This window comes from Galeopterus variegatus, unplaced genomic scaffold (assembly GCF_000696425.1).
Source record: "Galeopterus variegatus unplaced genomic scaffold, G_variegatus-3.0.2 Scaffold5143, whole genome shotgun sequence".
NCBI lineage: Eukaryota > Metazoa > Chordata > Mammalia > Dermoptera > Cynocephalidae > Galeopterus > Galeopterus variegatus.
Window position 1 is genome coordinate 98,478 of NW_007731254.1, and position 13,431 is coordinate 111,908.

At 35.7% G+C, this 13,431-nt stretch overlaps 1 protein-coding gene across 1 annotated transcript in view; it reads right to left on the bottom strand.

The window, feature by feature from the left end:
• Positions 1-40: 40 nt before the first annotated feature.
• DIS3 (DIS3 exosome endoribonuclease and 3'-5' exoribonuclease) overlaps positions 41-13,431 on the bottom strand; it is a 25,443-nt gene continuing 12,052 nt past the window's right edge. Inside the window, exons 14-22 of the mRNA XM_008588997.1 lie at positions 11,979-12,106; positions 9,345-9,431; positions 6,203-6,359; positions 4,613-4,827; positions 4,333-4,501; positions 4,043-4,201; positions 2,937-3,059; positions 2,247-2,308; positions 41-53 (exon numbers count right to left, since the gene is read on the bottom strand). Of these exons, the coding sequence (XP_008587219.1) occupies positions 41-53; positions 2,247-2,308; positions 2,937-3,059; positions 4,043-4,201; positions 4,333-4,501; positions 4,613-4,827; positions 6,203-6,359; positions 9,345-9,431; positions 11,979-12,106 (1,113 nt within the window). The remainder of the gene's footprint in view (positions 54-2,246; positions 2,309-2,936; positions 3,060-4,042; positions 4,202-4,332; positions 4,502-4,612; positions 4,828-6,202; positions 6,360-9,344; positions 9,432-11,978; positions 12,107-13,431) is intronic.

Consider the following 13,431-nt stretch of genomic DNA (forward strand, 5'->3'; position numbering starts at 1 on the left):
TTAACGTAAGTTAGTGGCACTAGAAATGACACATTTTAGATTACCGAAGAGGCCTAAAGGGGAAAAACAAAGTTTCAATCATCTTGAACTACTCAATTGGGACTAATACCTGAATTAGGCCTTTCTCATAACTGAGACACAAGAAAACAAACTTGGGAAAATAAGACATAAGGTCAGTCATAACCTGACTTTATCAAGAAGTCCCCCTTTCCCTCTACTGCAGGTAAACTCTGACCTGTAGGCAAAGAATTTTTAAATGGTTGACAGGGAAAAAAATGAGTGATATTTTGTGGCATATGAAAATTATATTAAATTTCCATGTCCATAAATAAGGTTTTGTTGGAACACAACCATGTTCATTTGTTTGCATACTGTCTATGACTGCTTACAATCTGTAAGCAACAGAGTTGAATACATAGCTGCAACGAAATAGAGACTATCATCAACAAAGTCCAAAATGCTCTGGCCCTTTACAGAAAAGGTTTCTGACTAATGCTCAAGTGTGCAGTCACTGATCCATTTTATTTTTAAACCAAAGATTATTCAAGGCAGGCCAGCCCGTGGCTCACTCGGTAGAGTGCGGTGCTGATAACACCAAGGCCACGGGTTCGGATCCTATATAGGGATGGCCGGTTTGCTCACTGGCTGAGCGTGCTGCTGACAACACCAAGCCAAGGGTTGAGATCCCCTTACCGGTCATCTTTTAAAAAAAAAAAAAAAAAGATTATTCAAGGCTATCTTCCTTCAAGTGAAACAACTATTGCCTCATGTATGCAGCTTCCTCAGTAACAGGAAACTAGAAATATCATTAAACAATTAAGTGCCTAAATGAGTGCAAATATTGTAATTCTACCCGTTTAGTATACCTGCTGATTTATTTGCTAGTCTTTTCTCATTGCACTGTAAGCTCCTAGAAGGCAGAGACAGTTGACCTGTCTGGTGATGAACCTGGTACAGTCTTTAGAAACTGAATTAGCAGGTAGGGTTGAAGGTGGGGGTGAAGTGGTAGATTAATAGGTACAAAGCTGTGCTATCTACCCTATGTACAGCACATATTGAAACAACACACTGTACCCCCAAAATATGTACAATTAAATGTTAAAATTTTTTAAAAACAAAAAAAACTGAATAAGCAAAGTCAAATGTTGAACCGTATTCCAAAATATTCTTGAAAATATCAATTTAATCAATACTAGTCTTTGTGGTTAGTAAGAGAAGTAGTCAATCTGGCACACCAAATTGTAATACTAATTTTAGTCTGTTCCCTTTAATATGTCTTTGTACCATCATATATAATCTGATACAATTGCCATTTAGTAGCCATTAAATATCTGTTTTTTATAAGTAACAAGATGTAGACATTTAAAGTGTCATCTCTATTGTTTAACCTCTAATGCCCTATTTTGGGAAGACACTGGAGCTGAAGGTCAAGAGTAATCACACTTATTACCTGGTAATTTAAAAAAAAAAACAAATCAACCATTTTTCCAGTCAGGTCAAAATATCCAACTTCTTACCTTCCTACTAATTCTCAAACATTCATAGCTATTCAAGGACCATTAATAAAGAACAGGAGGCTTTTTAACCCAGCAAGGAAACATTTAACATACATTAGGTAAATTAAAGATAGCAAAGGAGATGATGTACCAAACACTGACAGCTTTCAAGATTTAGAAAAAAGATGTTGTTCCTTGCTTCTAAAAATGTTCTGTCTTCCTCTGTAAGAAAATAATGTTTATTTCTTACCAATATTAAATAATCAAAGTACTTATGCAAAATTAATCTCCTCAATAAGCAGATGAGTTCTCCACTTAAATGATCTTTGCAGATCCCTGAAGTTGCTATCCTGTCACTATTGAAGTGATGACATTCAATTGAATTTTTCTGCATAAATAGTTATGTTCAATCCAGAAATGAAGATGAGACAGACACAGTCAATAGTTCAATAAAAATGCAAATTTCTAAAATTATTAAAATGTACTTAGTAACAAACTATCCAAACTTCGGCTTACAAGTGTTCGCTCCATTTTTTTTTTTTTTTTTTTTAAGAAAACCGTAATAACTTCGTATAGCATACATTATACGAAGTTATACGACAGGTCTGCTCCTGTTTCTTCTGACTCGCTTCAGTGCTCTTTCTGGTGTTCTGCCCTGCTTGGTTCTTTATCATCTCTCTTGCTCCTCCATTCTTAAGTCAATGCCACAGAAATATATTAATGGAAATATTCTTCCTGTTTACACAGTACTTTCTCTCTGGCTCATCAAGGTCTGTGTTTGAGATATCAGTAGGAATGCCTATTCCTGGTATCTAAAGTAATGCAAATGGAGAGAAATAAGGTGATTAAAAGCATAATATAAAAATTCATTGCCACTTTCAAGTTTAAAGGGATGTACAGGTAGAGAGGTGGAAAAAGGGGTTAATAACAGTTTTACAATCAAGGTAATTAACAACAGTTCTGAAATGTAAAAGGAAGACATGGTGGTCTCAATAGCTGAGAAGCATGACATTGGGAAGTGTGTTTTTAACTATAACACAGCTGTCCCCATATCCAATTTACCCACTGTGATTGATAGAGAGCATCAGAGGCCTTAGGCATTTGGGCAGGACAAAGGTTAAAAAAGGTTAAAAACCATTATCTTAAGTGAAACACCTATACTTTATCTTCCAAGGTACAGATTTTAAAAGTACTAGAGAAAAAGGATGCTACAGAACTGAAAGACCTTTGATTTTGGCACCAAGGACCTCAAGAATCTCAGATATCTGATATCCTATGGCCTAGGGAATCAGTGAGAAAACAGGATTTGCTAGGCAAATATTTTGTCTCCACAATACTTAAACAAGATTCATTAAACAAATAACATAACTATATCCCTCTCTTTAACAAAATATGAACTATTGTGCAATCACAACATGGAAATTATAAGTTTGGTCTTACCTGTGGTTCTATGAGGGACATTCGGATTTTCTGATGCTGAAGATTAGATGAATCTAACATAATTTTCACTTTAACTTTATCAAATATATGGAACACTGTATCTTCTATTTTAAGTGAAGGTACCTAAACAAAACACATTTTATCATTCTTAATCGCTTTCTTACATCTGAGGCTTTGTTCTAATTCTTTACAGTTTATCTTTCATAGTAATTTAAAGTTTAAATTTAAAAGTAATTTCAATATTAAGAAGCATTTATGTGTTCAACTGAACAAAAACAACTAACCTGGTAGTTGCACATAAATATGGCCTATTTATGTGCATACTTCCTTCTTTCATTAAGGTAGTCCCTGGGCCGGCCCGGTGGCGCACTGGATAGTGCACCACTTGGGAAGCGCGGCGGCGCTCCCGCCCGAGGGTTCAGATCCCACATACAGACCGGTTCCCGCTCACTGGCTGAGCGAGGCGCGGGAGCAACACTGAGGGTTGTGATCCCGTTGCCAGTCCCCGGTCCGGTACGGGGGCAACACTGAGGGTTGCGATCCATTGCCGGACACGGAAAAAGACAAAAGACAAAAAAAAAAAAGGAGTCCCAATACTTACTCATTAATCTTGGGATTCTTACCCCACTAATTAGCAAATTGTTGGTCTAACAGAGGAGCCACAAAGGTACTTCAGGCAGAGTCTATTATTTAAATATTCTCTCAGAGCTGTAGTTCTACCAAGGTTAGGGGAGTAGGGAGTATGTCAGATAAGAGACACTGGAAGTAAGCTAAAATAAAATTTCCTTCCCTGAGCTATAAGCAGCCATTTATTATTTTACTTTAATCTATCTGTCCACCTAGGGCAAAACTTTACATGGTATAAAAGAAAGAAATCAAGGACATATGCATATGGGAAGATATACAGAGGTGAGACATTGTGAGTAAAACCAAAGTTTAGCTGGCATAATTAAATGGAGATTTTCTGGCCTGTATTTAGAGATTTAGGATAAATTCTGCAGGGTACAAAAAATAATTTCATGCTTTATAGGTACCATTTGCAAACTGTCAAAGAAAAAGTGCCCCCTCGTCCCCCCAAAAGAAAACAAACATTACAAATACTGTACCTCATCATCATAAATAAGCCGTGGCTTTGGTCTGTCCTTTTCTTCAAAGAAGACTGTACCTTCTAAACCGTACTTGGGAATTAACACCACAATAGCGTTCTTTCTTACAAATAGAATATAGGCTTCCTCACTTACTATTCCTTTGCTTTTGAAAAATAACTGTAAAATAACAAACAGCTTCATTAAAAATAATCTTAAAATATTTTAAAATTAACAAAAACATATTTTGAAATTAAATAAAAATGAACAAAACTTCATTTCTCTTAGCATTATCAATAGAAAGCAAATACCTGGGTATGAAAAGCCACTGATGCTCGTTGGGCATATTGAGCCATTTTGTGCCTGAAGTTGAGATTTTTACATATATCTGCAAGCTTGTGTTTGTCTGTCAAGTCTGGATAAGTACAGTCAGCCCCAATAGCCACAGCCAACAGCCGATGAACAATGATGTCTGCGTATCTAGACGTATGAAGGAGAAATAAGAACCATGGTACATTAGTATTAAAATGTCTCTTCTAAATTCAAAATTAACTATTTTCTATCCCCTTTAATTTCATAAAGAAAAAATACCTTCTGATGGGTGAAGTAAAATGTGTATATATTGGGGATGCTAAGCCATAGTGATGAAAATCATTATCCATTCCAGAACAGAAGTACACAGCTTGCATCATACAGCGAGTGGCTAATATCCTTAACAGAGTGTTTAGATAGGGGAAAGTAGGAGATTCAGCTCGGTCCAAAGACTCAGCCAAAGACTTTGCTGTATCAGTCTTAATTTCCAAATTCTATGCATAAAAAGGAAGGAAAGAGCACCATATTAAACATTTCTACATCAGTACCATCATGTCTTCAAAATGTAACTAATGAGATTGAACAAATATAGTGTTTTTGACAAGATAATCCATTTATATGTTTTATCCTTAACCTAGGAGAACTAAAAATAAGTTTATAAAAAGAAATGATTGTTTTGTACCACACCAAAGTTTAAAATCTTCTGAATACATTTAAAGGTACTAAGTATCAAGAGTTTGAAGGAGTTTCAAGAGGGAAAGGGATGGTGGTATCAGCAGTGCTGTTTCTCAAAGTCCAGTCTGTGCCTGCCTAATCTTTGTGAGATTGGAGAAAATCAAAGCAGATCTGGATAATTTTCAGCATGTCTGGATTTTCTCTGTACATATTTTCCTTCCACTCAAAGTAGAAGTGAAGGCCAAAAACAAAACTGTACTGGTCACTACGGCTCAGTCAGAACACCCATCTGATTCATTAAATTTAGTGTCTTTGTTTTACCTTAAGGAGATGAGTCAGAAATATTTACACCATCCTTCCTCTCCCCAGGTCTTAGGCAGAAATAAAACAATGAGAAAAAAATCCCCCAATTTACAGAGTAAGTTTTGGAGCAGAGGAGTGAGAAGCTGTGCAGTTCTGATGGTTATGGTAGGAGCGGGCACACCACAAAGGTCTGAGCCAAAAGTAGAAACCAACACTACTGTGTTAGAATAACGCCCCAGGAACCAGTACTACTCCTTCCAGCTCTCTTCTAGGCAGGAAAGATGGGGCCTGACCAGGTGATCCAAGGAAAAGCAATGTAAGCCACAGTCTTCCCAGAGGTAAAAATGCCTAAATGAAGTCTACTAATGAGAGGCAGAGGGTATGGGGACTAAGAAAATGGTGCCCTTTCTATATTTTTCCTCTTTTCCATGTATGCAATAAACAGACATCTCTCTTAGAGAGATGACATAAAAAGGGCTTACTTGAATTGAAGTAAAGAGAAAGAAAACAAATTTGTAAATTTCTGAAATTAGGCAGTTTATAGAAGTCCTAAAGCAAAACAGGCATTAAAAAAGTATAAAAGCACAGAGATGAAGAGCTTTTATATGCCTAGGACATTGCAAAAACTTAGTCAACAATATCCACCTTTAGCATAAGGTGCTCTTTAAAGACATTAAAGGAGTTTTTTAGGCAGATGACTTCAATGTAGGAAGAGATGACCAAACCCAAGTTAGATGTTCTTTTTTGTTTGTTTGTTTTCATCAAAAGTACTGGCAAATTCTCAAATCAAGAAACAATGAAACCTTTAAGGAGATTTAAATATAAATTATTCAGTATAATGGATAGATCAAAACACAAATACAGATGATTTCTCAAACTACAGGACCCTACCTTGGACTTAGCTGCCTTAACAAGAATTTCATAATTTGATGGAGGTGGAGCAGGATGTTTTCGAAGCAGAGCATGTTCAGAAAATTCTTCATGAATTTTCTTTGCAACAGAGATATTGGCAAGTAACATAAATTCTTCCACCATGGAATTTGTTTCTCTGCCAAAGGAAAAAGCGTTTAACAAGGTAAGACAATCTGAGACTTCAATATATCATATTTATTCACAAGTTATCTTTTCTACCCACAAGATAATAGAAGCATTTCCTATGTAAACATTCAGGTGTATGTATGTGTACATTTGTAATTTTAATAACTTATGGCTCTTGCACTTCTCAGCAACTGTGTTAATCTCTTATTATGCATCTACTACATGAGTAAAGCTTATATGCTATAGGAGACTTTAGAAACTGTCTCCTTTTATTGATTCCTAGATAATTTATTATTTTGGTGACTAATGTAAATGATCTTACTTTCTTGATTTCTTTCTGTTAGTTCATTATTGAAGAAAATAAACTAAAGTGATTTGGGGACATTGATTTTGTATCCTGTAACCTTACTGAATTATCAATCAGCTATAACAGTTTTTGATAGTCTTTAGATTTTTCTATATATAGGACCATGTCATCTGCAAATAGGGACAGTTTGACTTCATCTTTTCCAATCTGGATGCCCTTTATTTCTTTCTCTTGCCTGACTGCTCTGGCTAGTACCTCCAGTACTATGTTAAATAAAAGTGGTGAGAGTGGCCTATTAATACCTAAAATGCACAGGCTCTCCCGAGCTGGGGCAGTAGGGGGCCGAAGGCCTCGGCCACACAACCCGGACACCCACAACCAGCCCTGCGAGGACAACCAAGCTGCTTCAAGAAGCACCCTGGGCTCCTGAGCTGGGATAGTCGGGGGGGGGGGGTAAGGGCTTCAGCCACACACCCCCTGACATCTGAACCCAGCCCAGCAATGACGAGACAGTCCTGGAAGCCCCCTGTTCTCCCCTGCAAGAATGAGGGGGTTGCCACAGGCCTCAACCCCGCACCTCCCCCTTACGCCTTCTCCCACCTTATTTCCTTTCCCTTTCCCTCTACCCCTCCCCACAACTGCTCCGTAATAACATCATAGAAGGTAAAAAAATAAACTTAAAAAAAAAATTAAATGAAAAGTAATAATATATAAAATCCAAAAGATTAGCATTTTCTAATCTGAAGTCTAGAGAAACTTCTATTTAACTATAAATCCATAAAAATAAAGTTTACTAAGAAGAATTAAAAGCCATATAGGTCATATAAACTTCGGCTTAAAAAGTTAAAACTTCACCAATAAATCAGTAAAATGAAGATATCGTATTTACAATATTCAGCACACCGTCGCCGTGTACTCGCCCGTGGCCGCACCACCTTCCTGGAGGGGCCGAGGCCGCGGTGGGCGAGCAGAGGGCCAGGGCGCTGGAAGGACAGCGAGGTCGACCACCCGCGAGGCCCCAAGGCCCCCAGGAGGGAGAGGCGGCGGCGGTGAGGAAGGTGTCCCAACGGCCGGCCACGGTCCCAGGAGGACCACAGAGAGGCGTGGGAGGAGCCGGGAGCAGCCCGCCAAAGCGTCTGGGCTGCAGCAGCGGGAGGCCCAGGGAGGCGAGGCTAATTTGGGTACTTATATGAGCCAGACATTAAGCTCTAAGTTTATACACACACATACACCCCCTTCCCCCACACACATATATACCCTGTTTTGCAGGTAAGAAAACTGAGGATGTGCAACATTGTTTTCTTGCTCAAAGGTAGAGTTATTAGCAGTATCAATCAAATCTACACAATCTGACTTTAACCAATCTGATAATGCTTTCATTCTATATATAATTATTCTATATACGTTTTAAGGTTAGTTTGGGAAATGGTCTGCCTTATATTTGTATTGTGCTTTTGTCTCCCAAGACACTGAACATGCATTACTAATCTTTCATTCACATTTCCATTTTTAATAATAACATTTTGTAACTTCTTAAAAAGATTTCTAAAGTATATTAAATTTTAAAATATTAGAAAGACCTCTAATCATATGGGGGCAATCTCTTAGAAATGTGGTTTTTCCTCTTCTTGAAATGGGCGATGTTGTATTTTTGCAAAGCTAGAGTCAACCTTTTCCTCACAAAAGTTCCTAGTATTGGGCTTACTGTTAGTATTAACATTAGACATATTTATACCAGAAGTTCCCTCCCTTAAAGAATTTTTTAGTATTAGCTCTAAAGTTCTAAAGCATATACTAGTCTTAAATAAAAAATCTGAGTACAGAACCATTTTTAACCCTTGGACATCTAGAAAAGTGTATGTGAATGTTTAATTTCAGAATTACCTTATACAAGAGGCATGGAAAGAAGCCTAAACTCTGATTTAACCAAAAATACCCTGGTTTCCTAAATCTTAACTAAATCAATAAAACAATAAAAATAGCTAATATCTGTATACTCTTCATAACACCTTATGAGGTAGATACCATTATCAATCACAGACAATTTACAAACAAATAAATTGAGGCAGAGAGGGGTGTCAAATAACTTGTTGAAAGTTGTATAGGTAATAGTGCAAGAAATGGGATCCAAACCTAGAGTGTATGGCTTCAAAGTGTATGGCTTTGGCTTAAAAAGTTAAAACTTCACCAATACACTCTAGGTATGGATCCAAACCTAGAGTGTATAGTCTTGATCACTATTCTATCCCACCACAGTATATTCTATACTAAATACTTAAGAAATTAATCAGGGTAGGGCTGGCCAGTTAGCTCAGTTGGTTAATGTGTGGTGTTATAACATCAAGGTCAAGGGTTCAGATTCCTGTATAGGCCAGCCACAAAAAAAAGGAGGAAAGAAAGAAATGAATCAGGGCGATTTTCTTTTACTAGTCAAGTTCTGATATATCATACATTAAAACAAACAAATTCAAATTGAAGAATTTTCTATTATACCCCAGTTTTATACAAGAAAAACTAAAAAGACCAAATATGCTTTTCTACATGTTTCATAAGCTAAGAAAATCTATAAAAATCATAACTTTAATAGAAATAGGTATTCTGGATATAAATGACTTGGTTATTAATATATACTAAACATTACATTTAATATCAAAATCTTATCTCCTGTCGATCAAAAAAACTGCATACCTAAGTTCCTTGGTCTGCAGATCTATAGGATCATGAGTTTCACTGTCCATGTGGAATCGAACTTCAGGAGAAGAAAGGGTTAAAGCCCTAAATAAAAATTAAAGAGGGAAATTAGCCAAGTGAGCCAATAACAGAGACAAAATTCTGGAAATAATTATTTTAAAAATAGAAAATGACTATATCAAGTGTGTAGCAGTTGTTGTTCTGAAGGCTTTATGACTACCTGCTAAGTTTTATGTTCTGTTTTCATGAATAAATTAGTATTTTAGAGATTTAAAATGCATTTAATAAGAGAGCACCACAGCAACACAAAATCTGAGTCCCTGTATTTCTCAGAGTTTGAATATCTCTTGTACTCAAACTATTAGTTTATAATGAGCTACATAGGTTTGTAATCACTTTTACAAATAAAGAAGGTGACAGTATTTTATTTACTACAAAAAAAAAAAAAAGGCCAATGTATGGATGTGGACAATGGTCAGGAGCAAAAGGAAAGCTGCCATAGGTAGGTTGGTAACATCAGAAGATCCACAGTTCAAAAGAATCTTCTACAAAGATTAAACCAACAGAGCGAAGACTGACAAACCGCTACCACTAACAAGTTACAAGTACTGATAGCTGTTAACATATTAGGGTGCTATGTGTCATATAACACACTATGCTAAAGCCTTTACATGTACGGTTCATTTAATGAGTTGGCAAGTTCTCCTCTGGAAAGTAAATTCCCATGAGGCAAGGAAGTCTAATGTTTCCTTATACCTTGACACTACTTTCATCGGGTCAGCTGTAAATCAACCTAAAACTAAGAATTTTAATTAGGCTGAGCAACCTTGAACAACCATAGAGAAGGAAATAAAAATATGAAGGGAAAAAGGTAAGAAGAGATGGGACAAGTTAATGTGAGGTACCAAGTCCTTTTTTCTCTCAACCCCTCACCTTTATTAAAGGAGCTATAGTAGAAATACTAGAAAGGGAATCACAACAAATACTCCTTTCTTGCCATGCAGAATTTAAGAAAGGTTCTATGTCAGATCTCATATGTGTTTATTACTATAGGTTGACCTAAAATGCAAGGTATACCAATCACATTTTGATAACCCATGAGTATTAATACATTAAAAAGGCAAAAGATGTCATTTCTTTACTGATTATTTTCTCAATTCTCCCTAAAACTGAGAAAACTGAATGGTATATTTTGTTAATATATGACTATCTACTTACACAATTAAAACTAAAGACTGTTTCTGAAGTGAAAAAATATCTTTCCCATTTTTGAGAAGCTATATTAAAGTACATATTCTTACTTTAAAACTGTAAAAAAAAAAAAAAAAAAAAAAATAAATATGGCTTCAATTTGTATTCTATTTACCTGGCTTCTTAAGAAAACTTTTTAAAAATCACCTTTACACAAATTTTCTTCTGATGCCTGGCATACTGTAAACCTTCAATAAAAAAAATGTGCTGAATAATGTGGTGTTTTCTATCATATATGAAAAAATACAATTATATTCCTCTTACATCTAAGTGACAAGCTTGAGCAAAAGCTTTGCCCTCATCTGATAACTTTCACTGGGTTTCAGTGTATTTGAATTATCCTTACACAGTTTCAAATTTCATATTTAGGATCATATGAAAAATTTCCAGAAAAACTGAGGTGTTGGTAGAGACTGGGATGGCCTAGCCTAACGACCTAGAACAACAATGTCCAATGGAACTTTCTGCAGTGATGGAAACATTCTATATCTGCACTAATATGATAGTCATTAGCCACATGTGGCCACTGAGCACTTGAAATGTGGCAAGTCTAAGAAACTAAACTGTCAATTTTATTTAATTTTAATTAACTTAAATAGGCACAGTACAGATTTAGTTTTCATTCACTAACAAAAACACTTTTAGTAACTGCTTGTGACCCTACTCTGGATGAGCATGGGAATCCAGAGACCAAGATCTAAAAGGCTCATGTACTTGGCAACATCTAAAAGGCTCATTTACTTGGTCTCCTCTGATAGCTAATTATGGCTTTTGAGAATCATATTTCTTTTAACTGCTTTCCTTCAACAAGTTTGAGTTAATACTACTTACCCTATGCCTTTTAAAGTTAGGGAAATGCTGTGATATAACAGCTAAAAGACTTGAATCTGACACTAGCTATCAGACCTACGGGAAGACCACTTCCATGTAACCTTTAATTGTTTAAAAAATGAAGGAGTTGGACTAAATAATTTCTAAAATCTCTTCCAACTCTGAAGTGCAAAGAGGACTTCATCTACGTTTATTTAAATTTCTGAAAACCAATGTTCAATCTGGAAACTCATTTCTAATTAAAATTAGAAATAATGCATAGGAATGTAAAGTAGGTCCTGCCTTTCTGGAATTTCTTCAAGATCTTTAACTCACGTCATTTTTTAGCACAACAAATTTACAAGGACAGAACTCGTGAACAAACATCAGTCTAGAACCAAGTTACTAATATTTAAAAGGTAACTAGAAGAAATGGGATGTCTCTACTTGAGTATCTATTCGTTCTATTAAATAGTTCATCATTGCCCTTGATAAAACACTTTGAAGAATCCAAGAATTATCTTAATACTATGATGAATTAAGACATCTTAATAAATATCGGAAATGTACCCTTTTTCAATTCTTCCTTTTTTCAGAATTTTGGCTAGTTTATTTAGTCTGCGGAGACTAGTAGTAATAGCGTCATTCATGGTTGCTGAATCAATTTTCATCTGAGCTTCAGCATAGGTAAGAGAAGCCTAAAAAAGAAACCATACATTAATGTAACTCTCATATATGATGAAAACTGGCTTACTATGTTCTCATATTTCCACTACATAAAATCCATGATTTCAGAAAACCTAGAGTCAACAACAAAAGAGAAATTCACTGCTATCATATTTATACTTCACAATTACGATTTCTCGTTCATAACTCTTACCTGAGGCATTATATAACATAAGCAAACTTACGTAAAACAGAATAAAATGGCAGTACAGTAAATAAATCGTTTAAACTTTAACTACTTTCAAATTTCAGTTAACATATAAATACTCAGATAATGCTAAAATTAAACAAAAAGGCAGGTTAAATCTATTATCTGATAACAACTATAAAACAAAGTTCTTTTGAGATGATAATCACTCCCCTACTCAATGGCAAATAATTAAGAAGACTAAGAGTCTAGACCTCATGTTTTGTAGCAAGTCTACTAAATGCCCAAAATTAAGTACCTAAAAATGTTAACAAATTACAGTAAAAAAGTAAAAGTAAACTCCAATGACAAAAAACCCAAATATATAAATAACTGCTTCTGTTCCTATTTTTCTCATCATGGAAAACTACCACTTTTTACCTTATTAAAAAAAAAAAATTGTTTCATAAGTGAAAGTTAGAAATAGCATAACAGAGTTAGGTAACGCAGGTCAGGTCAGATTCCTGCAAGAGCCAACTCATTTATTAAGGGCTAAGGGTTCCCTTTCTAAAAAATGTTTTATGTTATTATACATTCACTAAATTTTTTTCATATAATTTTGATACAATGACCAAGTCTGGGAGAATTATAAACTCATTCTTATTTAAAAATACAAATCTATGAAAGCTTAAGTAATTCACACATCAATATTTCTCAGTTTAACACTGCTTTCTTCCCAACCTAATTATTAAAACAGAAAAAAGCTAAAGGGAAAAAAAAATCAGATAAGTTTGGAAAACAGAGCATTTGAAGAAAAGGGGTTTGGCAAACTTTGGAAGGAAGATTTAGGCAAAATGAGGGAGAACATAAGGGAATTTTGGGAGAAGTACAAAAAAGGAAAAGGACAAGAAAGACAATATGGCTCCATTCAGTCTGAACATGATCTCAGGCTAGTTCTACTCGAATCTAGCTATGATTTATAATATCATTTCTATGAGAAATGTGAACAAGAAGATGGTATACATGCTAACTTTTAAAACACTAACCATTTAGGGGCCGGCCCAGTGGCACACTGGATAGTGTGCCGCTTGGGAAGCGCGGCAGCGCTCCCGCCCGAGGGTTCGGATCCCACATACAGACCGGTTCCCGCTCACTGGCTGAGCGAGGCGC